Source organism: Lobosporangium transversale (genome assembly GCF_002105155.1).
Source record: "Lobosporangium transversale strain NRRL 3116 chromosome Unknown BCR41scaffold_45, whole genome shotgun sequence".
NCBI lineage: Eukaryota > Fungi > Mortierellomycota > Mortierellomycetes > Mortierellales > Mortierellaceae > Lobosporangium > Lobosporangium transversale.
In genome coordinates this window covers 211424-236630 of record NW_019029023.1, presented here as the reverse complement: position 1 = coordinate 236630, position 25207 = coordinate 211424, and the positions used below count along the sequence as shown (strand labels likewise).

Here is a 25207-nt window from a genome sequence, read left to right as displayed (position 1 = left end):
AACAAATCACTATATTCAGTAATTGATTAAGACACTGAAAAGTCTTCATTAGAGCTGTTAACGAAAGAAATATAGTAGATATGGAAATATACAGCAAAAAAAAAAAAAAAAAAAAAAAAAACAATGCTATTTAGGGTAGAAATAAACAAGATAAATGAATGGTATTATGAACTAGCAAGAGAGCCTTTGCCTTCTTGATCTTCATGCCGATTTTGCTGTTCTGAAGGGTGATGCAGCCCACTATCTTCATGCAAAGGAGCCAAGCCAGCAGCGGCCGCAATATCCAGAGTACGTGATACACCTTTTTGCTCTTTTCCCGATAGCTGCTCATGCTCACTCTGAGAATGATAATGTGGGTGTGACTGATCCTGCTGGTCTTGTTCGACTTTGGGTTCAAGTGGATGGCCTCCTGCCTCCGCATCCTCAGTTTTTGTTACATTCTCTTGCTCCTCTTGGTGTTCCCCCTCTTCTTCTGGATAGGGATCAAATACCCAGTCACGTTGTTCAATTAATGTATCTATAATGCTCGACTGCTTTCCTGTATGGATGATACTGGTGATATCATTCACTTCTTGACGGAGCAAGTTAGGTGCAAAACATATTGCCAGATTTGCAGAATCCATTTTCGTAGTCTGATACTGGTCTTGAACTCGGCCAAGATGCATCATTAGATACTGAAGCGTGTTAAAGTTTGGTGTAGGAAGAGAGTGTACCAATGATTTGATGGTGTAAAGCTTCTCATTATACTCGCTTATGTCTAGTAAGCGTAGCAGGTTCAAAAAGATCTTTATCAGACAAATTTCAAACAAATAGCAAAAAAAAAAAAAAAAAAAAAAAAAAAACATGTCACGTGATTTTTACCTGCAGCAGCAATGAAGCTTGGGTAAAAATCAAAGAGCATTAACGGTTCCTTCAATTCACGGAAGTATAGTTTAAGCAGTGCAGCAATAGTATTGACGTCGGGTTCCTTCTCGATTAACTTCTCCACATCCGGAGACCCTTCGTTGAAAGCACGCTTCAAGTTCTGGATGGAAGACATGTGACCAGAAACACGATAGATACCAGCTGTAGCTAACCCACGCGCCTCAATCGTCTTGATACACAGCTCCACCACCCTTGGGACTGTCATTCCTGGCTCAACAGTGAGCATTCCACCAAAAACTGGTGTTATATCTAATAGATTAAATTAAAAAAAAAAAAAAAAAAAAAAAATGAGAAGAAAAGACAAGGAGACAAGGAGCTATAGCATTATTTTTTTGCAGACATTGCTCTCAGATAAATTGCTCAACAATTACCTTGAACGGGCTTTGTATTGGCCTGCTCCTTCCTTGACTCTTTGTCCCTAGATTTGTCTCTGCTCTTCTCTTTACTCTTCTCTTTATGTCTCTCTTTTTCTTTTTTGTCTTCCCGCTCCTTTTCTTTACTTTCCTTTTCCTTGTCTTTGGAGAAAAAATTGCGGCTCATATTGGAAAACTTCCCTTTAGTGCCATGATGGGACGATGAATAGCTAGCAGGAGACCCAACCTCATAACCTGTTTCTGAATGATGAGGATGGCTATCAACATGAATCGCTTCATGATCTTTCTTGTTGGGAGTTGATATTACCGGTGACGAATCTTTGCTCTGATCATGACTGCTCCCTATAAGATTACTGAGAGATCGATTTGAAGACGTGCTTCCTGTCATATTCGCTGTTCCAGTAGTTGATATTGCAAGCGGATAGCGAGGATGCGGCCCAGTATTTGAGGATTCATGATGATTTTCTTCTTCCACAGGTAATTTGAGCCTTTCGTCCTGCGCTGATTTGCGTCGAGGTACATGTATACCTTGAGTCATCATATTACGTATCCCACGGGCTTTGTCTGCTATTAGCGGGTTCCTGCTATTAGATCTGAGATCGTTTTCTTCAATCTTTTTGTTCATTTTTAACCCTAACATTCCTTCTCCACCTGCGGCTGTTTGACGCTTTAAAATTTGCATTAAATCTAAAGATCCAAAAGAAATACGATTGGATGAATGAGGATTCAAATTCAAATGTGTAGAAGAAAAAAAAAAAGAAAGAAAAAAATCTTTACATGGTTCTTCAGTTGCTGTTTGTTCATCTGTTTTGCGCTTTGTCAATGATGCCTTGATGTCCTTGACCCATGCCTTCACATCGCCTCCTGAGACATCCTGAAGCAACAGGCGAACGCTCGCTCCAGGTGTGATACAGAAGAAGTTCTTTTTCTTTGTAAAAGCCTGTCCACTCATAGGAAGTTCCACAGCCACTTTATCTGCATCAAAGCATCCTGAAGGCTTAACTTGAGTTGCATGTCGCAGTTTGTTCATCGATTCTACGGAGGGTTTCATAGAGTACGCATGTTTGATAGTGCCACTTTCATCACGATATAAGAGTAAAAATCCCATATAGACTACAACCCAATAGTCTTTCCATGAGCTGATAGTAGCGTTGGTAGTGACCTTTTGTGATTTTACGCGAAGAGATCCTTTGCGCTGAATATTTTCAGGAGGCAAATGGTTCAATTGCTATATTTTTTAAAATAGGAGCAAAGAGCAAAAAATGACAAAAAAAATCAGACACCATCTTTTAATTTTAATACACATTCAGCATAGGTTTATATTACCAATACACGGAGCTCTTCTTCCGACAAGCTCAAATTAAGTAGCTGATTTTGGAGCATATTTTCCTCCATAGAAGATTGGTGTTTTAATACTGCTTTTAATGGCGAAGGGGTTCCCGTGGTCTAATTACATTCATAAATGGAAAATTCATCAACATGCACCACATAATATTTTTTAATGGAGCTCCATTCAACAAGAACCAAAAAATTTACCTGATCTGTGTTTGTGGATGGCCCTGTGGATGATTCCGACGAGACTCCAGATTTAGCTTGTTGCTTTTGAATACTAGCTTTCTGTGGTCGATCCCATGTGGCTCTTCCTGTATTTGCATCAAAGAAATAGAGTGTTCCACTCTCATCTAAATAAAGGGATAGGAGCAAAGAGATTAGAGCTCAGTTTCCTCATCAAGTTTTCGCTTAGAATCATATTGAATATTATCGAGAGTCTAGAGTCCATACCATATGCACTGCTCCATCCCTCTGGCAGTGGCTCGTCATCAGAGTCCTGTTTTTGGTCCTGAGCAAAGACTTCAACATTATTATCCTCGTCACTCATATTATCGTCGTATTGATAGTCATCTACATCCTCTTCAGAGTTTTTTCCCAAGCCTGCAGCAGTGGTTATTATCGTAGTGGCAAGGGGTAGCTTCCAAGAAGTCTCTTTTGTTATCATGTTATAATAATAAAGTCGCCCCTGTGCATTTGTGGTAGCACTCCAGTTAGGTGGTAGTACAACGTGCTCTTCATCCGACGCGTCATCAGAGGGCTCTGGTGGAGGGGAGTGGGCCCGACTGGTGCTGATATAATTCGTCTGAGGATCGAGCACTGTTGATGGGTGCATTTCATTATATTTGTCGTGACCCTGATGATTAAAATCGTCGGCCTCGCTGTGGATGTGGCGCTGGTTTTGTATATCCAAGACGTCATTATCGTCGAAGTTTTGGTGTGGATCCTGAAAATGGACCGATTGTTCTAACGATGGTCTATTATCGTCTACCATGACTATCAATAATACAATGAGCAATATGTTAAATGGCGGTAAAGTGGGGGATCACAAGCTGGAAGGACGCCGTGATGAGTAATTACCCGGCAACAGTCGGCATCGATTGGCAGGAAAGACTCCTGATAGGCCATTACATTCCCCTGTAAGTCGGGCATGTTTTGTTCAGAAATGCAAAGAATAATTAGCAGAAGCTCTTCATTTTCAAAAAGAAGGTGCAGACACGGACTGGACAATGCTCACATCCGGCAGGAAGATTTCATCTTCAGGTTATATACCTTCCCACCTAATCGGTTATATATTTTGTTATGAAGCGGCGTATCACAATGTGGACGATGGTAAACGAGGATAGAAAAGAAAAAAATTGAGATCAGTTAAAGACAAGTAAAGGTTCATTTGAAGATATCACGCTTTGAAAATGAAACCAAAAAAATTTAACAGGGGTGGTTGGTGCTCATGAGCTGGAGAGAAAAGGAAGGCCGCCTGACCAAGCTCTACATACCATTCCTCATGCGATGTATCCTGAATCAAGATGTGGTCTCCTGTGTGGAAAGACTAATGAATTCGTAAGATTGTACATGAGAAAAAATCACCAGTAAGAACATAAATTGCCATTGTTCCTGGCTGTAACCCCAAAGCTTTCAAAACAAAATAAAAAAAATAAAAAAAAAGAATTAGTATCCTTACAAGTTCGTCTTCATGTGTTGCAACATAATCCCATTCTGCAATAGCCCATTGTGATGTCATGGTTAAATTGTTATTATTGAAATATCCTGTTTTGGCTCTTGTACTGAGTTGTTTATTTGTTTTTTGTTTTTGTTTTTTGTGCTGTGCTTTGCTGAACTGAAAAGGGGGAAGGGGAAGGTGAATTAGAAGTATGAATGTTTAACTGCTTGAAATTCTGTTACTTGAGAATCGCAAATGTGGTCAGAATGTCTATTGAGTCTGTTCTGATGAATGTGCCTTTTTTTTATTGCGTTTGACCGAAAGTAGTAGAAAACAGCGATTGTCGAAAAAGAAAAAAGCAAGAGTAAGGAAAGAGCAAGTGCTGTGTAACAAAGTCAGGAGAAGTAAGAAGGGTCAGGTCAGGTCAGGTCAGGTCAGGTCAGGTCAGGTGATGGCGCCAATTAGGACCAATTTATCTGAACTGGATGAAACTCGGGACGCGTTTCTTCACACAGCGCACAGCGAAACATTGACGAAGATCTAATCCACGTTGATTCATCTTTGTTACTTTTTTGTTTGTTGCCTGTTATCCGATATACATAGATACGTCTTAATGGCTCCAATGAGTTGAATGGATTTAACGGGGCCAAAAACCCTGCAAATTTGCACGAGGGCGTTGTTTCTGCTTATGCATTCTCCACAACCTCGGCTCTCATTTTTTTTATTTGTGTTTTTGTTCTGTTGGTGGACCCGCACAATTACATTAATAACAGAATACACAGTTTACACATACAATGTATGAATATATAGCAATAGAAGGGTGGTTCATTCATTCGTTCATCTCGTCTTTGTCATCGTTGCATCTTTGCTTCATTCATCACTCCGCTCCTTCAATTTTCAGGGACAAGCTCCTTTATCTTTCACGCTGTAACAGGTGTGAACAAACGCTTTTCCCTTCTCCTTTTGCTTCTCAACACCAGTGCAAAGTGGAACCTCTGTCCTCTATTTTTTTATAACTCACGCCATTTTATCTATCCCTTTACTCGAGTACAGTGCAGAAAACACCAATAAAGAATAGCTTAATACTTTGACGTTACCCTGAAGTAATATAATGGCGACAACCGACCTCAAAGTCATCGTTGCTGGACTTGGCATTGCCGGACTTGCTGCCGCAATTGCCCTTGAACTCACAGGATTCGATTACACCGTGCTCGAGCAGGATCTTGCTCCTAGCTCAAGCTCTGAAGAAGATCATTCTAACCCACAGACAACGGCAGTTCATGTAGGAGGTGCTGTCCAGATTGGCCCGACAGCCCTTCACTTTCTGCATCAACTAGGCATCTACGAAGAGATTCAGAAAATTTCAAAACCCTTGAGCGGATTTTCAATGAATGAACACAATATGAATTATCTGGGACGGATCGACATGACCACATACCGCGAGAGGTAATATTGGTTATTTACCACGGCCACTTGGACAATCATTAAGTTATCCCTCCTTTGGTAAATGAATCACTAAAATCAATTATACCTTCTCTTGATTTATCCGATCAGATACGGCTATCATACAGAGGTCATGTCGAGGTCACAACTCCACGCACTTCTGCTTCAACGCATTCCTCCTAAAAGAATTGTTGCAGGGAAAGTGCTGGGAATGATCCAAAGTAGTGAAAAGGTTACAGTACGATGCTCAGACGGAGCCACATATGAGGGAGATATACTCATTGCCGCCGATGGTGCTTTCAGTAACGTGCGGCATACTCTCTATTGGAACCTGGACGAAAAGAAACTGTTACCCAAGGCAGATGCTGCACCAATGTCTGTCGACCTGCACATCATCTCTGGTTGTACCAAACCGCTTGATCCAACGAAATACCCAATGCTATTAGATGCCATGAGCGAAATTCAGTCAATACAACTGCCAAACAAGCCGTACACCGTAAGTGTTATAGCAGTAATTGGCATTAGCGTTATAGAGAGCTTTAATCATAGTAAATCCAATTGATAGACGACCTCTACTTCGCACTTGGTTTTCCTTATAGATCTGGTTTGTGCCCCTTCTTGATAATAGAATATCCTGGGATATCACTTGTGAGGTAAATAAAACTGCTATTCGGCAAGGCGAGGCCTTCAAAGTGAATCAATGGCGACCTGAGGACATTGAAGAGACGCTGAACGCTGTTAAGGAGGTTGAATGTCCATTTGGAGGGCGAATTGGGGACTTGATTGACACAACTGATTCCGAAAACATGTATTTCAACATGGCAGAGGAGCGTTTCTGTGAGACCTGGTATGGCGGACGAACAGTTCTTGTGGGTGATGGCAAGTACTTTTTTTTTTTTTTTTTTTTTTTTTTACTCTCTTATACTAAATAAAATGGACTAAACTTTGACTTTCTTGCAAAATGGCAGCCTGTCACAAGGGATTCTATCAACCTGTAAGTGAGGCTATTGTGGATGTAGTAACGTTAATCAACTTTTTATCAGCGATCGAGTCGGATTCAATGGAGAGCCTAACAGCTGCGTTCCAAGCCTACAAGGAGCGGCGATCTGTAACTGCAAAGGCGGCTGTGGAACAATGTAGTCTTTTGAGACAGGTCTTTACAGGAAAGGTAGGGGGACTTGGATTCAATGATCTTTAAACAACTACAAACAGTAGTGAGCGATGTTAACAAAGTTATTAATTAATGATTAGGGGCGAGCAGCTTCACTCAAGCGAAACATTGTCTTCAACTACATGCCTGAGAAATATCGCTATCTATTAGATGACAAGAGAAACGAAGATCGGCCACAACTTTGGTGTCTTCCTTTTGTAAAAGATCATGGCATTGTAAAAGCTCTACCTAATTCTCGTCCCGGAAGCACACCCAGTAATGAAGCAGGCAGCGCTAGTACAGATGCATGCACATCCCCAATATCACCCATTGCTATGAGCCCTACGACATCATCCCCCCGCAGCTCGCGTACATCATGGTCTTCATTCTCAAGACCTACATTCTCAATGCCGTCCGCACCTAACATTCCATTATTTTCTTTGTCGAGTTCTATCGTTGTCAAACGTTCTACTTCCGATCAATCTGCAACGAATAATTCGCCGGCTTCTTTGAATCAGCCAATGAGAGGACCAGACTCTCCTTCGAAAGAAAGCGGACCTTTTACTGATGACGCGGCCATGGATTCACCAGCATTGGCAAAAAAAGCAGCCATGCCTGTGGCAGCAACGGAGAAGGATAATGATCAAGGTGTATTCACAGCAACACCGAAAGCAACTATGGTTTCAACAGCCGATATTCATGATAACTCTTACAATTCTTCAGACGAAGAGGAGTTTGTCAACTGTAGCCCAACCCTGAATGACGAAATAGGAGTGAATGTTGGCAAAAGGAATATCCACCAACACGTCTTGGATGTGGCTAGATCTTCTTCGATTTGCAAATAAAAAGGTTTTCCTCAATAGCTGGTAATAGGATCCTCTCTGTTACAGTTACTTAAGAAAGTTGATTCGCCCTTCAAGTTTATGTCGAGTAGAGATTATTGGCGTTCATTTCGAACTCATTTATACCCTTATTTTTTTATGATGCACTCATGCTTCATTCCCATTTCATACGTTCCACTCATTCCAATCGATGAACCTCTTGTGTCTTTGGACTTATTCGAGCATATTGAAGATTCCAATAACATTATACCCAGAGGGGGTTCAGTAAACCTCGGTAAGAGTTACGGCAAACCATGGAGTAATTGATGAAGCGGATCAATTAATGCCATGTTGTCAATGAACTTTTGCTTTCCATACCATACAGGTTCAGAAAAATGCGAGATAAACCAATCAATGAATGATCATTCCAGCCTCTTTCAATCATACTTGCTAGATGGTGTGACAAGCATTTTGTACTCATAAAAATTTGAAACAGATTTTTGTGGCAGATGAAGTGATACATCATCAAGCACAATTACAACTCCACCTCAATGAATGCCAATCATATAAAAGCATGATGAAAGCCTATAAAGCCCATTGAGGTTTTGTAGCAAAAGACATGTCGCATGTCACTGATCTAGTAGAGGATCTACTGAAGGATCGGATCCAGAAATCGAGAGAAAAAGGACCAGTTGAAAGGGGGGATTACTATACCACGATTTTGAAGGGTACTTGTGTGTCATGGGACCATCCATGTTTAATCGCCTCACGACAGTATCCAGGACATTATCCAAGAGAGACATTAGCTAATTCATAGCCATTGCTGGATATTGGACAAGTCATTATTGCTTTCGGACGTACCACTGTAGTTGATATCGCAAAAAGCATGGAACCTTTTATGGAATTGTGTGGATGTGGTAGGTTGCAAATTATTTACAAGATTATTAGGGCGCACCGAAACGCCCGAGAAAGACCGAGGAATATTGAAGATCAGTTATAAAGTCAATTAACGGAGGTTCAATACCAAGTTCCTGATGGATGTGCCGCGGCCTTTAACGTTTTATTCCATTAATTGACCGTAAGGTGTAATGACGCTTTCCGTGGACGACGAGTGAAAAAAAAAAATTAAAAAAAAATCAGAAGATCATCTCCACCCATCCAAAGAAATATACATGCGCGAACTGGACAGCGTAGCGTTGTCGGCCCCTTCACTCCTCCTAAGTATTGGATAGACAGCGAAACAGTTGTGGTTCTCTCTACGACTTTGCTGAAAATAAACCGTTATCGTGCCTAATTTGATAGAGCATTGACCTTCATGTGAGATCATAAACAAGCAAGGACCTGCTTTAATCGCCTTTGGATATCGGACGTCCAAGAAAAGAATTAAGAGGTCTTGCAGCTCACCAAGCCTTTGTTATCTCCGTATGCTGTATGTAGACACGAAGCACGCGTCTAGGTTATTGACACCTTGTTTATGTTGTGCACACATTTAAAAAAAAAAAAAAAGCTAAAGTAAGGCTGGCAAGGTAGTAAGGTAATGAGGTAGATTTCGCTGAGAGTTGCGTTCCGAGAAAAATCTTCTCAATGGCTCACGGATAGAGATGACCCAAGCTTGGTTGACAACAATGAACAGGAGGTAAAAGAGCGGGATAAATTATTAATGAAGGTATCTGAGCACATCAGATAGATTTTATTGTATATATGTACATGTACATGTTTTGGGAGTGAAATCAGCGCAAGAGCATGACATGAAGGTGTAGAGAGAGTCCTTGTGTTTCAGCAAAATGTAGAATCACTAATAAGCCCTTTTGGCTTTTACAATAAAATAAAATTTGTCACAGAAAAAAATGCTTATTTGTCCTTGCACAAGCACATTTTATATTTTACATCTTACTTTGATTGCTCTACTGCTCACTACTCAGGTTCTGAGGACGCAGCACCATCTCTCATCTTACTTTCCCGCCTTCTCTCTCTCTTTCGCACATACACTCTCTCATCCATCTCTTTCCTCTTCTGTCCTTCTTCCTTCCCCTCCATCCTTTCATCTTTTTCCTTTCGCCACTCAATTCTTGCCATCTTCTCCTCATTTTCATACTCTATACACATTCTCACCGCCAGAGAGAAAACAGGCTCTTATCACTCTTTTCTTGATCCACTGATTCCTTGGCTGGTTCTGAATGCTAAATGTCTTCAGTTGACATTGCTGGCTCGCACGCTACATCCTCATCAAACGCGAATGCCATCACTGCTGCCTCGGCTCTAGATGCAATGGCCTCAGCTTTGAATAACACTCAGCTTAGCTCTAATACCCCTGTTGGGGCTGTGCCTGGTGCCACCGCCACATCCACACTCGCGAATATAAATATAAACAAAAAACCAGCCCACGAAGATACAACAGCCATATTGCAAACAGCCAATTCACCCACCCATACTGCTAATGCTGATGCGACCCAACAGCAATCCGCAGATCCTCAGACACCTGCAGAAAAAATCACAGCCTCAGGGAATCCATTGCCTCAAGGAGAGCAATCATTTGTAGCAGATAGGCTTGTTGCCGACGATACACAGCCCACTTCAAGTGGCGGTCTGGATGCCTTGAAACAGTCTTTAGTGGATACACCGTTCGAGGACGCTGAGATTGCATCCGATATCCAGGAACGCTCCCATATCAGCGACTTGGCTAGTTCTCCAGGTGCAGATGATGACAATGACGCCAAAAGGCCCCAGGAGCCGAAAGAAGCAGCATTGGATGAGGATCGGAACACGATAAAGGATATCAATAAGCATATGAACAACCAGACTTCTGACTTGTCCGTTGATGATCGGACAGACGGCATTATCTCAAATAAGCCTTTGGATTTAACGTCTACTTTACCCGACATACTCCCAGGGACAGCCTTGATGCCCGACACATTACCTAGCATTAATGAGGAGGAATCATCAGAGCCGACAGCATCATACACATCGCCTAACCACGAATGGGCACGGATCCTTCAGAGACGACTCGGCAAGGGACTCAGTGATGCTCAATTACTAGCTCGTTCGAATAGTATGTTGGCGTCTCCTAGTATCTTGGCGCAGTCGCTAACCCAAGTCATCCCTAATCTTCAAGTCAAGGATTCCTCAGTAGTATCACCTGGATCTTCGGGAAGGGAATATCAGACAGCTGAGGAGCTCTTTGATCGGCCAGCCACAATTGAGCATACTGCTCCGGCTTTCCATTACGATGACCAATTTGATAGAGAGGAAGTTTTCCCTTCAACAGCTTTGGCCAACAATGCAAAATCACAACTTCTCCTTTTCGCTCCTTTCAATCCTGATCAGCTTGGGAAGCCATCAAGCTCATCACAGCCAACAGTACCTCCACCAACTGATAGTTCGTCAATTAAAAAGCAGCCCCAACCTCAACCTCAACCTCAACCTCAACCTCAACCTCAACCTCAATCACAGCCTAATTTGGTACCTGCTCCTATATTACATCAACCCCATCTTCATATACAGCCTCACCAACAGCAGCAGGCTGTTTCAGCAGTTTTGGCGGCTGGACAGCAACCAGTATACGTAGCGCATCCACCAATACCCATCCCAATCCCTCCTATCGCTGCGGCATCATCACCAGCATCACGATGTCACATAGTTTCTCCGCCAGTAGCTGATACAAGGCAATCGCAACTTAATTCGCGTGACTCAGGAACTGCAACCAGAAGTTATCGTCATAGTCTCGCACAGCATGCATCGGGCCAAGAAGAAAGGTCAGGATCAAACTCTCATGGAGCCCTCAACGCCAAACCCCTTGCTGCTCAGGGGTCATCCTCCTCGCTAACAGCAGTGCCTACCTCATCAGCCTCAAGAGACCAACATCCCAGCAGCATACCAAATTATCCCGCGCCAATCCAATATACCCCAGTCACTCAATATAAAGCAAATCCCTCTAAGGAGAACTCAAAGCCTAATAAGAAAGCACGGGATGTCATTATAGCTGCCAGGGAAGCGACCACCCATACTGAATCATTAAAAGAGACAACAGCTTCTACAGAGGTTAAGGAGCCAGGCCCTGTGATAGAATCCGCTACTCCAACTACAACGCCCATCGCACTCTCTGTTGTTGTCACTCCTGTTGCGCCCATTACGCCTACTGCATCTGTCACGCCTACTGCATCGGGCACACCCACTGCGCCTATTCAGGATGCAGCAACAGGAACTGAAGTCGGAGGTAAAAAATTGGAAGAATCTCCAGCGGTTGAATCTACTGAATTATGGGCTCTAGAAGCATTGTCTGGATTATCAGGCGTTAATTTCGACGCTACGTTGCCAGTCAGCATGGCTGTGGCAACAACCCTAGCAAGCGCCATGCAACCAAAAGATGCTCTTGACCAATCTCCAATGACGGTCCCACCGATCAGTTCTGGCTCAAGGATCAATGTTGCTCATGTAGGAGGTTCACCCAAAGTAGCTACGTTGATCCAATCGCCTTTTGAATCAAATCAGATTATGACAGAGGTATTTACAGCAATTTGACAAGCAAAATATTGACATGCTGTCTTTTTTTTCAAGAAACTCATCAAAAGCTACTGCTCATTCTCAAATAGGACATCCGACTGAAGCAAAAGAGTACACCGGAGTTGCGACCTCCAACGCCTCAGGCATCATCGACTGTTGACACATCATCTCAAAACCCAACCGTTGCTATGCCTCCGCCAACTGCATCAACTGCATCAACTGCTGCGGAAATTACTTCTTCATCCTTATATCCTGTATCATATCCACCAATAACCGGCGCTCACTCAACACTTGCATCTACTGAGCAAAGCACATTGACAGCGGCACACAGACATGGACGTCCTAGTGTTCATCACCAAGGCAATCGAAGTGTTTCAAGTCTAAGGGATTTTCACTTGCACAGCTCATCAATGGAGAGACCTAGCCATGAATATGGACATGCTCGACGTGGCGGTATGCAGCCTAGAATATGAATGCGATACGTTGTTTATCTTCTAAGGGATACGCTAGCTACCTCAATTTTCACTAACGCACCATTACTACTACTACTATTATTATTATCATTATTATTATTTCGGATGTGGTTTGCTTACATAGACATGAGTGCAGGAGCAGATTTTACACCGACACCATTACCATTGCCGCAGGCAGCACCACTTGTAACGCCATCACCATTCAGTCTAGGCTCAGGATACCAAATTCCATGGTTGCCTCAAAGCCGACCAATCCTTCCTTCTAAGGCGGATATCAACTCCATAGATGTTCCAGCGCTGATAGGGAAACAACAGCTTCCTTTAGGCCCCCGCCCGCTAGAATTGGATACCCTCGACCCTTGTCTTCAGTTTAAACACATTGGAGAAGCCCTGCGTCATTGGGGCCAACACACTCCTGAGAATAATGCATTTGCAAGTTTGGATGGTAAAGGCATCGAATGTGCTTCTTGGGATTGGTCATTCACACTTGGAAGAGCAGAAATGGTCGCCAAAGCAATTCACGATAAAACTCAGCTTGATCCAGGAGCAAGAGTAGCGCTTGTGTTCCGCCTCTCAGAAATCCATGAGTTTGTCGCTGCATTTTTTGGTGCTATATTAGCGGGTGTCGTACCAGTACTTATCAACCAGATCCAAGACTTTTCGGAAATGGTGTACATCATGACTTCAGCAAAAGTTGAGTTGGCTTTGACAACACAGTTTAATCATAAATCCCTTCAAAAAGATCTTAAAAAGGGAGCAGTATGGCCATCCGGAGTAACATGGTGGCAAACAGACATTCTCGAGACTTGGGCGCCCAAGAATAACCAGCAAGAGCGTTTAGCTCTTTCTGACAATGAAATAGCCTATATAGAATTCACCAAATCCGCATCAGGAGAACTCAAAGGCGTTACGATTAGTCACAAAGGCTTGATATCTCAATGCCAAGTACTTTATTCGAGCTTTCGATGGAGACCAACGCTCTACCGCGATAAGAATGGGCATCTACAAACCGATCCACTCTTAGCGGTCGATCCTTCAGCCCTTCAGCTTAAAGAGCGAAAGAAGAAAGCCAACCAGATTCGTCCCCCAGGAACTGTGATGACGTGGCTAGAGCCTCGTCAGCAATCAGGCCTTATTTTGGGAGCAATCATGGGCGTTTTTTGTGGAAACTTTACGGTCTTTATGGAGAGCGCTATCACAGCGGTATCTGGACTGTGGGCTCACTCTATAGCTGCATACCGAGGTAAAGCTTATGTGATGCTAGATTTTTTATTTTTTATTTTTTATTTTTTAAAAGGTACTGACTTATAACTATGTATGCTTGTGAATGATATTATTTAGCTACTATTGCTTTCGCTGACTATGTTGGCGTGCAGAAGCTTTTACGGAACTTTAGGATCAATCCCCAGGGAACTCTTACGCCTACGCGTCCAGACCTTCGATTTTTACAGACTGTCTATATCGATACTCAGTCTAATGATCCAGTCCTGAATTATGAGTTCTTGGACGACTTCTTGTACCCACTTGGAATGGTTCAGCGCCATGATCCACATGCCATGCTGGATAACACGATCTCCGGACCTGAGGAAAAATCATCTGCTTCTAATTCAACGAAAGTGAGAAGTGATCTCGGAGTGGTAGCATTTTTGAGCCTGGCAGAGCTCGGAGGGAGGATTGTATGCCTACGAGATGCTCTAGAGGCACCACGTGGTGTGGAAAAGATCGATCTTCGCAAGCAATACCGCAAATCAACCCTCCCTCGTCTAAGGCGTGCTTCAGAAAGCGTAGGGCAAGATACCGATTTGACTGGCTCAGGTAACGGATCAAATCAGGTCCTGCAAGGGGACAATTCTAATGTTGGCAATCTTGCGAGACATTCAGTATCGTCAATGACCTGTGGTGAATACCTACTTCACAGGGGGGCGTTACGATCGAATCGCATCGCTATTTTGGCAACGGGTGAAGAAGCATATAGACGCAGGGATGAACCTGGTGCAATCTTTGTGGGGGCTTTTGGCTATCCACTGGCGACCTGTAAGTAATGTTTGTTTTCCTATCATAAGCAATGATGCTCCATTTTTCGTGTCTTAGTTATTGATATACATGGTATGTCGCTGTATGGTTTACTATAGCAACTGCGTTTATTGTGGATCCAGAAACATTGGCACTCTCGTTACCCGATGTCGTTGGAGAGATTTGGCTAAGCTCACCAGATATGCCGGATGGTTTTTGGGGACTTCCTGAACACACCCAGGAAGTCTTCAATGCTAAACCCTACATCGTGACTGAAGAAAATATGATGCCAGCTGTCTACCATCCTCCAGGCTGCGATAAAGTCATGCGGACCAGTCTACTGGGTGCACTGATCGAGGGGCGTATCGTAGTGTTTGGTTCTTATTGGGATCGATTGCGTCAGGATATAGCGGATCCTATGAAACCCAGCGCCATACAATATGAATATCATCACTGTTCTGATTTGAAGAGGACGTTGTACAGTAAAGTGGGAGGTGTTGGAGAGATGTAAGTACATTTGTTTCTGTAATCGTCCAACGTGGTTACCTAATACAATGAAACTAAACAACCTTATTTTTCAGCTCCATCTTCGAATGTCTTGTCAATAAAGAATATCTACCAGTAGTCTGCATTGAGCTCTCAAGAGACGGCAGATGGGGCGGCCAGAGTATCAATACTGTAGCACAACACGTGGGTATCAATGCTAGACATGTATTACAGACGGTGAATGCCCTGCGGAGTTATTGCGTGGCAGTTTGGGACACGAATGCACTCCCAAGACTCTATGAGAATGGCAGGAGGATCTTGGACCATGCTATGTGTAAGAAGATGTTCGAGCTTGGAAGGATCTACAAGATTCTCTATTTTGCCACTTTTACAGACGATGTACTATTCAATATTCCACGAGGAGACGACCTAACCGACGGTTTCTGGAGTCGAGGTAAAAAAAAAAAAAAAAAAAAAAAACTTTTGAATTTTGAAACTTATGATAGGCAATTCCATGGTACACCATGCTAAAGTGTGCATATATTTATTATGGATGTTTCACAGAATGTGTGATCAAGCGACAGCGTCGTCAGGCGACCCCTATCCGATACGTTCAATACACAACCAATATCACAAGTCCTGATGCCTATGATGAGAGGATGAAAGAGCACATGGGCAAATTCCATAATATCACAGATATTTTGATGTGGCGAACTATCATTCAACCAGATGAAATCGCATTAATTGAGCTAGATGCACGAGGCAAAGAGCAAAAATCTCTCACTTTTAAAAAACTTAATCACAAGGTCACCGGATATGCAATCCTCCTGGATAAGAAGCATGGATTGAAGGCAGGAGATCATGTCTTGCTTTGGTTTACACAGGACCTTGACTATATTATCACGCTCCACGCTTGTTGGGTTCTAGGCCTTATCCCTATCCCCCTTCCTCTACCTGATAATGGCCAATCAGTCCATATTCACAGTGCAGTTCATGGTTCATTTTTGGGCGGTCATCCAGGGTCAGGTTCATTGGCTCTTGGTGGTAATCCGAATTTACCATTAATGTCAAACAACTCATTTATTCCGGCATTGGCTTCAGAGGCTGTGGAGGAGAGAAGAGCAGGGATCCTACGTGCATTTTTACGTATTATGGATGAAGTCAAGGTCAAGGCCATTTTAGGCAATACTGTAACGGATGACTTTTTAAAACAAAAGTCGACAATCATTCACCTAAGAGCCTGTCGTGCAACATTTACAGCGCATCATCAGCAAACAATGGAGTCATCTTCATCTTCAGACGTTGTTTTACCGACATTTTACAATGTCAGTAAAGCCAACAAGACCAAACATTCTCTGGGGATGCTATCTGGATATGCACCCAAAAAGGAATGGCTTATGTCAACCTATCCTGCGGTTTATCTGATTGACCCTGAATCAAAAATTAACTCTATGGCCTCTAAAAAGCTGGTAAAGCTCAGCCATGAAACATTAAATAATTTGTGTAGGAATCAGAAACTTCAGTTTAATGCCCTCAGTGGTCAAGCTGTTGTACCTGTGATGAGCATTTTTCATGGCCTTGGTTTTATTCATGGAGGGCTTTTTGGAATCTATAATGGCGGTCCTACAGTGCTTATGCAGACTGTTGATTTTTATGCCAATCCATTCGTATGGTTAGAGGTTGTTACGAGATACAGAGGTAAGAATTATGCCTATCGATTCCCGCATGTGACTTTATTCTGCGTAGAATTATTAGCTAAAAGCTTTTTTTTTTTTTTTTCACCACAGTGCAAGATGTCGCATTGACATATCCATTGTTGGACCAGCTACTCTCGCGTCTGGATGGAAATCATGGGATGCCAGCATCAGGCACTATTTCGCTAGATGGTGTCAAGAATTTCATGATATGTGGTCATGGACGAGTACAACGGGACAAAAGAAAGATGGCTATTAGTCGACTCGGGCCACTCAAACTTGAACCCGAGGCTGTCAATTTGATCTATAGTCATCCTCTGAATCCTATGGTGACTTCGCAAGCAGAGCGAGATGCAGGACCAGTTCGCATCCACGTTTCTTCCAGAAATTTGCGGTATGGTATTATTACTCCGACCTCCGAGGGCGATGATCCTACTGGCGTCTGGCTAGAGGATACTGGGGTTGTAAGTATACCTTTGTTTTATATACAGAATTTGGTTAGCTCTAATAATTAGTTTAATACTGACATAGTTATTATTACAATTATTATTTTACTGTAGTCCACTGTCTGTACTTCAATCGCAATTGTGCATCCTGAGACATTTGAGGTTTGTGCTGCCAATCAGGTCGGCGAGATCTGGATATGTTCTGACTCGAACGTTAGCTCGTTTTATGTGCCACCTGGAAGTACTATGAATCCGAGCCATGTACAGCCGTTCAATGCCTGCATAACTGGATATGATAACCGTATTCGATATGTGAGGACAGGTGATATTGGGTTCTTATGGAACGGTCAACAACAACATATATTACAAAGGCAGCACTCATTCTCAAACCAAAATCAGTGGGGTGGAGCTCAGGCTAGCCATGCAGGATCTGGTTCATTCCAACTGTTTGTGTTAGGAGGCATGGATGAATCGTTCCAGGTACACGGTTTACTCCACTTTGCAACAGATATTGAAACTACAGTAGAAAGTGCGCATGCTAATGTCGCATTGCAGGGCTGGTACGTTACAATAACTGATCAAGATGCTTGCAAGGAGTGGCCATGATCATTTAGGGGATATTCTGCATTATAATCATTTAATAACAAACTTACTCTTGTAATCATTTAGTGTTACCTTCAAAATGGCCCATGAGCAGGTGATCTGTGTAGTGAAGGTGCAAAATCAAGAGCCAGAGGTTTTGCTCTCGATGTATATCCCTGTAATGCATGCCATTTTGGAGCAACACCAATTCTTGCCAGACACGATTGTACTTGTTGGGGACCAGGTCTCTACCGCTCGACAAGTATCGGATGGGCTTAAGCCTAGAGACTCCATCCGCAAACTGTACAGCGCTGAACGACTGTAAGCCAATGCTTCATTTAACGTTTTACTGACACATTCAGAACTTAATTGGACAGCTATTCATTAACTTTCTTCTTTTATTTATAACGTTGTTCTCAGTCCAATCCTCCATTTACATCATTGTCGCGGAAAGCCATTACCACCTGTAACTAGCACACTGCTGCCTCCCATTGACGAACGATCCACGTCTGAGACACCAACAGGTTCAACAACGGCGGCTAGCCGCGCACACCCATACTCACAACTGTCTCATCCACCTAATATCAGTGTACAGCAGCAGCAAGCGTCAACTACCACAAACGCAAACAGAATTATCAATGGCGTTAGTTCAACCCCTCTACTTCCTTCGGGGTCGAATCGAAATAGCATTTATGGCTCACCATTGCTTATCAACAATATTCCACTGCCACCAGGAGCACACAACCCCCTCGCCAATAGCCCAGCAATGGCGTACAAGCCGCAGACACAATATCAGCCAGGATATAATCCAACCGTGAGTGCGTCTAACGCGCAATCTATTTCAGCACCAAGCATTGGATCTAACCACTCTAATGCTCATGCCCCGCTCTCGTCCACTGCTGTTGCTGCTGCTGCTTTATCCAGGCCAGTGTCTCAGCAAGGATATTCGACCAACTCTCCATATACAGGACCTAGCAACCATAGCGCAGGCGTTGGCACTGGAGTTAGTTCGAACACAACACCTGCTTCAGCTCTTGTAGCGCAAAATCTTTTCAATGAATTGGCTATGTATACAAGTAATTCCAGTGGATCTGATCGATCGCGCAGCCATCGCCATACACAGCAACCACTACAACAGCATAGCAGTCAACCTCATCTACTTGCTCATGGACAACGGCCGATCCATCCACGACAAATTCAAGGGCAAGAGGCAAGGTCCGTATCTTCGGAAGAGCTCAGACTGGATGGAAGGGGTACATCTGGTGGAGCTGTCAAGAGTATCATGAAAGGAATGAATGCCAAATGGTCCGAGATTAAAAAAGCAAGCTTACCTTAGATTTTTCCCAATAACTCTTCGGAATAAATAAAGAGTTGCAACATTTTGCTGAATTGCTCCAATCTCATCTCGTATGCTCTATCCTTTCTTCCGACTCCCTCTTCCTCCGGAGGGTACATTAGACCAATTCAAAAAGAGCAAGGCAAAGAAGCAAAAAGAGATGAACAAATATGCGCAACAAAAATACTCAGTCTCAGCTGATCGTACTAACAAGACTAATCTTGCAATACACCATTATCTTAAAGCCTTCCAATATTTGGCAATGAAAGCATCATATTGCAATGCTACTCTTGCTCATTCTTTTTTACAACGTAACATGTACAGTAATGAACTTTTTAACAAGGTAAAGAGTCGGGTATTCTCGTTTCATGGTGTGCGATATATCGCTCGTGAGCCGTCAGCTTAAGTCAAAAAGCAATGGTCGAACGATAAGCCTGTGAAACGGTCCAATTACAAAAATCGTCACTGTACATATAAAACCAAAGAAGCATGTAAACTTATTTATACAATGGACAACATATAATAGTCCCCATGTAGTTGGGGCCGGTACATGTACATGTGGAGTAGTAGCTGGACAATGCAATTAAGAAAATTAAGTATTCCTCTGTTTAGATAAAAAGCTACAGTCTTTTGCTGATCTTCTAGTAGAAATATTCCGGTAACATGCATTCCAATAATGTGCATTCTAGTATGAACTCTAATTAATGTTGATGGGAATATTTAGAAGATACATCAATTGTATTTTTGTTTTATTCATTGAGCATCAATTCATCATAGTAATGAAAGAAGAGAGAGAACGGATAGCTCTCTCACAGTGACTTCATAACTTATGGAGATGTGTAATCAAAGCAAAGAGGAAAAAGTGAAGATGAAGTTGATATCCGGTCATCAAATGGATGGAAGCAATTTTCTTTCAGATCTTTAAACCATCTACTATGATGGAACGAGAACATTGAACCATCTGGATTATTATTTTGGATTTTGTGATATTATGACTGATGGTAGCAACTTTATACGAAAGATTTGTATGCTTTGATGACATATATGACACCTTTAGACTTTTCATAATGCCGATTGTGAATAGCCTTATTGATCATAAAAGCTACAGGCGATTTGTTTAGCATTTTTCATATCGTTTAATTTTTTTTTTTTTTTTTTTTTTTTTTTTAATACAGATAATTAATAGATATTAATATATACTCTTTTCTTCTTTCTCTTCCTTTCCGTGCTTTGTCTATTATACATATACTTTTGTTCTTAAACAGTAATGTCTCTGTTCAACGGCACATGGCGTTCCCGATCAATGGTCTGTTTATCCTCTAGATCTCCCTTTCGACAAAGCGCCCTTACAATCAAATGCCAAGCATCTTCTGTCAACAAGGCCTGTCGGCCATGCTCCCAAACCATCTTTCGTTTTTGTTCATACTCTTGTTCAGAAATCGATCTCAAAATCAAATCAACGCGATGTGCTTCTTCACGTGGGATCCTGACAATAAAACTATCCCAATCCATATCATCCTCAAACGGTTCAATAATCCCATCTGCAACCACCACTGGTACCACTCCAAAGGCTATATAGTCCCATATCTGAGGTGTATCTAGTGTGGTTCCTCCTTGGGGAGCAAATCCATAGCGTGATCTCTTCAACAGGTTGATGTACTCAGATGAACTCCATCCTCGACTCGAAAATGAATAATCTGGCTGTTGATCTAATCCATTGAAAAGCAAGGATCGAATCCCGCCTGAATAGTCATCCGTGGGATTCACGTTCTCATAATCCCCTCCAAATATCATCAGTATATCCCTTTTTGCACCTGTCTTTGAAAATCCATCCGCTGTCAAATGATCTGCAGGGTTTACACCAGCACCAGCCATGGACCCCTTCCCACCCTGGTTTAATAAGGCTGTACTCGCAGGGATCACAATATCTCCATAACGTCTGAATCGTCTTCCATTAATAAAAGGGTCCGTTCGTTTATCTCCAACAGTCGTCAAAAAGATGGCGTTCTGCATTCGATCACTAGTTCGTTTATAATACAGAGATGCCTTCTCCATAGGATGAATCATAATATGATCTCGTCCTTGACTCCTGTTCCAATAGGGATTATCTTTTTGAATATAATCCATCATCTGCTCTGCATATTTCCTGTCCACATCACAATCTTCTTGCTCTTGTATCGCTCCTGCCCCTGCTTTGATACCCTTGCTATTCCAACAATCTGTCAAATATTTGGCTCCCTGGAATGGAATGAAAAAGAAATCAGCTTCCTCAGGATTCTCAGTCACATAACTCTTGTAGATCGAAGACGTCTTGTCTCTTAGTTGTTCCAAAAGAATTTGCTCTGATCTGTAAAAAGACTCCATCGACGATGGCGATGACGTTGACATTTTCCCTTCTTTTAATGATAATGTCATTTGAAATTCTCCCATCTTGATATTGTCGGCATAGACAAAAATCTTGGGCATACAGAGAGGTCTACGAATATTCGGTGGCCATTTGTAAGCGTCTCCTTGAGGCGGGAGAGCATTGAGAATAATAGGTTTGTAAGGTGTTGGGTTACGTTCGTAGGTTGATAGTAATTGACTTTCATCTTCCTGAATTGTCTTTTCTAGCGTAAACTCAGGATCTGGGTCAAAATGATAAAAATCCAACGTCAGTCATTATTGAGATTCTACTAATTGGTCCCTGAAAATAAAATAAAATAATAAATAAATTCTTACCATCATATGAAGTAAGATGTGAGATGAATAAGAAAAAAGTCCAGAATAACAACACTGCAGGGATGAGGAACAGGTACTATAAAAAGAGAAAAGAATGGATTAGTGGGCAAGAAAAAACAGCATGATCATGTTGCATTTTTATAAAAAAGAGTCAGTGATGTACCCGCCGTGTCCTCCAGTAAGTGCGGATCATCTGCACAAGAGGCGGTGATGCCTTGGCTGAATACAGTTTGTTATAATCACTCATCGTTGATGTCTTGCCGTCTATTAATCTAATGGCCGGTCTATTGGAATGTCTTCCTGTTCAGTTTGTCTCTGCGTCTCTGCTGTTGAATTGAGATGATGGGTTGAAGAAAGAACCATACAAGCATAGTTTGTGGCACAAACTGTTAGAAGCTGGGCCATCTATTTGCCCGAACCCGTGACCAGACTTTCTTCCATTTCCCAATTTCCTGGGCCATGGAGCAAGCGCTCAATGAAATATGAAATACACAACATCAGATTGTGTGCTCGCCGCTCCTCATCCTTTTTGATACATATCCCTATTTGATGCATGCACAAGCATCCTAGACAGGCATTTTTGACCATAAAAGGCCTGCTGGCATCGCTATCCTGTTGACACCTTCTCTACTGTACTGTGGATAACTGTGAGGGGAGAGTAGAAAAAAAAGGCAGTTTTCGAAGAAAAGCATGTAGCATGGCTATAAGCTAAACTTGGTAAAGATCATAGCCTTATTATCGCTAATTTTTATCAATCACTAAAGGAGCATTTTCCCATTGACCTCCTGTATCCTTTATAGCTGCTTCTAGATCTGTTCTTCAACAAGCGGATTACACACTCAGGTATATACGTTGCAAGTCAGAGAATTACAGCAGTCCAGGGAGGATTGCTGCTCGCGTTCAATGGACGAGTCGTTTGCTTATGAAAGGAATCAACCTAAAAGAGCCTGCGTTCGTTGATGCGGATTTCAACCTGCATCTTACACATAAATGGGTCAAGCACCGCGAGGAAAAAGTACATTAAAACATTGCCCTATCTAGCGAGGGCAAAGTGCTTCCATCGTAGTTACTGTTGGTAAGGGGCTATCGCCTCGGAAGTGCGTTTAGGTGCATTCAACGCTCATGTTTTCCAAACTTTTTTGGCCGACAAACCCCTCCCCGCTCCCTCAAGCCTGAGAGTCTTCATCATGGACAACGCCTCTTGCCATAGATCATAATGGTAATGGCCATGTTTTAATCGTGGTCGCCTCACCTCAATGCGGCAGAATGAGCCTTTGGTAATACCAAGAGGCATGTACGATGTCAAAAGCTCCAAAACCACGAAACATCAATAAAGTAGATTAATGGCGATATTCTCAGAATTGTAGCAGAAGAGTTCCAGGGTTAAATCTACGAAGTCAATAGAAGCTTTGTTCCCGCAAATAGAGACAGGCCTCTGGGCGGATCCTACAACTGTCTCCACCAATAATACGAATTGGTTGGCGAGACTGCTGGGGGCAGTGCTGTTTATCATAGATACCAACAGCACTAGGCCACTCATGGATGAGTGCAGGTGGCTGTTTTAGCCGATTCCTTATGTAGCCTTTGACTGACTTGGGCTTTGAGAGGCTTTGGCAGGCCCCTATTTTTTTGGTTTTGTTACGGCCGCTGTCGGTTAAGTTGATTCCTGTTGCAGTTATTTTGTTTGTTTTGTTTATTTTCCTGGACGGCTCTTTGGCTTGCTTCATTAGGGTTTGGACGTCTTGAAAGGCGTTGGTTTTGGCGGGCTCATGTTTTTTTTTTTTTTTTTTTTTTTTTCATCTTCTACTTTTCTTTCCTTTTATTTTATTTTATTTTTTTTTTCTTACTATATTTTTTTGAGCGCGTATGATTTTGAGCAAACGATTCTTTCTTTCTTTTTTTCTCTCTTTTTTTCTTTTTCTTGTTTATTTTCATTCTTTCCGACTTTTTTTTGTAGATTAGTTTGTTTTGTTCTCTTGTGGTCCCCCTACCGCGTCTGTTGTTATTGGAGCCTAATATGGCTATTAAAAAAAAAAAAAAGAAAAAAAGAAAAAGCAATTGTGGGTTAGTAAAACTGGTTCTTCAAAAGGCGTCGGACCTAATGGAAACATTATAGCACCACATAACAATCACTTAGCGCCTTACCATTCAGAGGCACCATGGGCCCTCAATGGGCTGTTGATACCCAGAGCTGCCTGGGCTCCCGGTGGGGTGTCTGCTCCGGAGACATGGTTCAGACAGAGATAGGACATGAAGCCATACGACATGGCATAGATGTAAATAGTAGCAATCAAAGGTGATCTTAGGTGGAATCGAAGGTCCAAGGATACTTTATTTGGCTATAACGTAGTGGACTATTTATACTGATAATTGATAGGGTTGGGGCTTGGTGTCTGGACACTTGGGCTTGGCGTCTTGGCGCCTGGGGTGCGCGTGATAGTTGAGCCCTCCTCAAAGGTTTGAGTTCAGTATTGTATAACACGTTTGCAATAGAGATGCCATGCACTAAGCTACGTCAGGCGTTCCTGGTGTAGCATAGGTCCTAAGAACACCTAAGGATGATAAGTTAGTGTTAATAAACATCCGCCAGAACCATGCCCCTGAGCTGCTCAAAGATACCATCTAAATAGAGAGAATAAGAAGCAAAAAATGAGATCAAGTTAGTATGCTCTTTCATTTTGTTTAACCTGAGACATTACCAAGCTCCCATTCTACTCCTGACCCTGATCCTGGTCCTGGTTCTGCTGGAAGGGGGCCCTTCATCGAGGACCGACCCTCAGGGCATATGACTCTAGCGAACACTTATTAACACTAACATACCAGCCTTGGGTGAACCTAAGGTATGGCCCCTGTCCTACATGAAATCTCCAAAGGTCCCTCAGATCGAGCGGACTCCAGAGACTAAAAGCTCTCTGGACCTCTACTGCAACGACCCTCCTTTAAGGAGTCAGAACGGAAGGTTCGGGTCTCCATAAAGTAGGGAGAGCCCGACTAGAGGCGGACTGGAGGTAAAGAGGCTCCACCAGACTGGGGGCCTCCTCAGGCTGAAACCTCCCGTTGGGCGAGTCTGTGAGGTCCCACCAGACTGGAACCTCTCGCCGGATGATTTTAGGGGCCTCTATTGGGCGAGACCTCCTCGTCAGCCCAGGGTCTCCATCGAAGCGGGTAGGCCTCTAAGGAAAAAAAACACACGTTAGAATATTTATTGAGCATTGAGTTGAGCACAGCTTGGTAAACACACAGCAGAACACACCT

General features: G+C 42.6%; 4 protein-coding genes across 5 annotated transcripts; 2 read left to right on the top strand and 2 right to left on the bottom strand.

Moving 5' to 3' along the window:
• Positions 1 to 125: 125 nt before the first annotated feature.
• On the bottom strand, positions 126 to 4661 carry BCR41DRAFT_360877 (hypothetical protein). Its single transcript, XM_022025431.1, has 11 exons — positions 4309 to 4661; positions 4124 to 4176; positions 3900 to 3907; positions 3708 to 3764; positions 3081 to 3623; positions 2835 to 2980; positions 2625 to 2744; positions 2076 to 2526; positions 1296 to 1985; positions 862 to 1173; positions 126 to 757 (listed from the first exon to the last, which is right to left on the bottom strand). The coding sequence occupies exons 1-11, from the start codon at positions 4366 to 4368 to the stop codon at positions 165 to 167; spliced, it is 3033 nt and encodes a 1010-aa protein (XP_021877623.1). The 5' UTR covers positions 4369 to 4661; the 3' UTR covers positions 126 to 164.
• A 336-nt stretch (positions 4662 to 4997) lies between these two features.
• Positions 4998 to 8114, top strand: BCR41DRAFT_425107 (hypothetical protein). 2 transcript variants are annotated; one of them, XM_022030535.1, is made up of 5 exons: positions 4998 to 5733; positions 5842 to 6226; positions 6330 to 6609; positions 6699 to 6898; positions 6982 to 8114. In XM_022030535.1, exons 1-5 carry the CDS (start codon positions 5399 to 5401, stop codon positions 7723 to 7725), a joined length of 1944 nt encoding a protein of 647 aa, XP_021877621.1. In that variant the 5' UTR covers positions 4998 to 5398; the 3' UTR covers positions 7726 to 8114. The 2 variants fall into 2 exon arrangements, with proteins under 2 accessions (XP_021877621.1, XP_021877622.1); XM_022030536.1 differs by lacking the exons at positions 4998 to 5733; positions 5842 to 6226; positions 6330 to 6609 and having other exon boundaries at positions 6733 to 7883.
• Positions 8115 to 9885: 1771 nt separating this feature from the next.
• Positions 9886 to 19231, top strand: BCR41DRAFT_400091 (hypothetical protein; the record flags this gene model as incomplete). Its single annotated transcript, XM_022029118.1, has 11 exons — positions 9886 to 12201; positions 12291 to 12654; positions 12799 to 13917; positions 14016 to 14708; positions 14807 to 15194; positions 15269 to 15627; positions 15738 to 16871; positions 16961 to 17331; positions 17428 to 17873; positions 17983 to 18216; positions 18316 to 19231. 11 exons carry the CDS (start codon positions 9886 to 9888, stop codon positions 19229 to 19231), a joined length of 8340 nt encoding a protein of 2779 aa, XP_021877620.1.
• A 1199-nt stretch (positions 19232 to 20430) lies between these two features.
• On the bottom strand, positions 20431 to 22312 carry BCR41DRAFT_389200 (exostosin family-domain-containing protein). The gene is made up of 3 exons (XM_022028098.1): positions 22116 to 22312; positions 21953 to 22028; positions 20431 to 21858 (listed from the first exon to the last, which is right to left on the bottom strand). Exons 1-3 carry the CDS (start codon positions 22197 to 22199, stop codon positions 20489 to 20491), a joined length of 1530 nt encoding a protein of 509 aa, XP_021877619.1. The 5' UTR covers positions 22200 to 22312; the 3' UTR covers positions 20431 to 20488.
• Positions 22313 to 25207: the final 2895 nt, after the last annotated feature.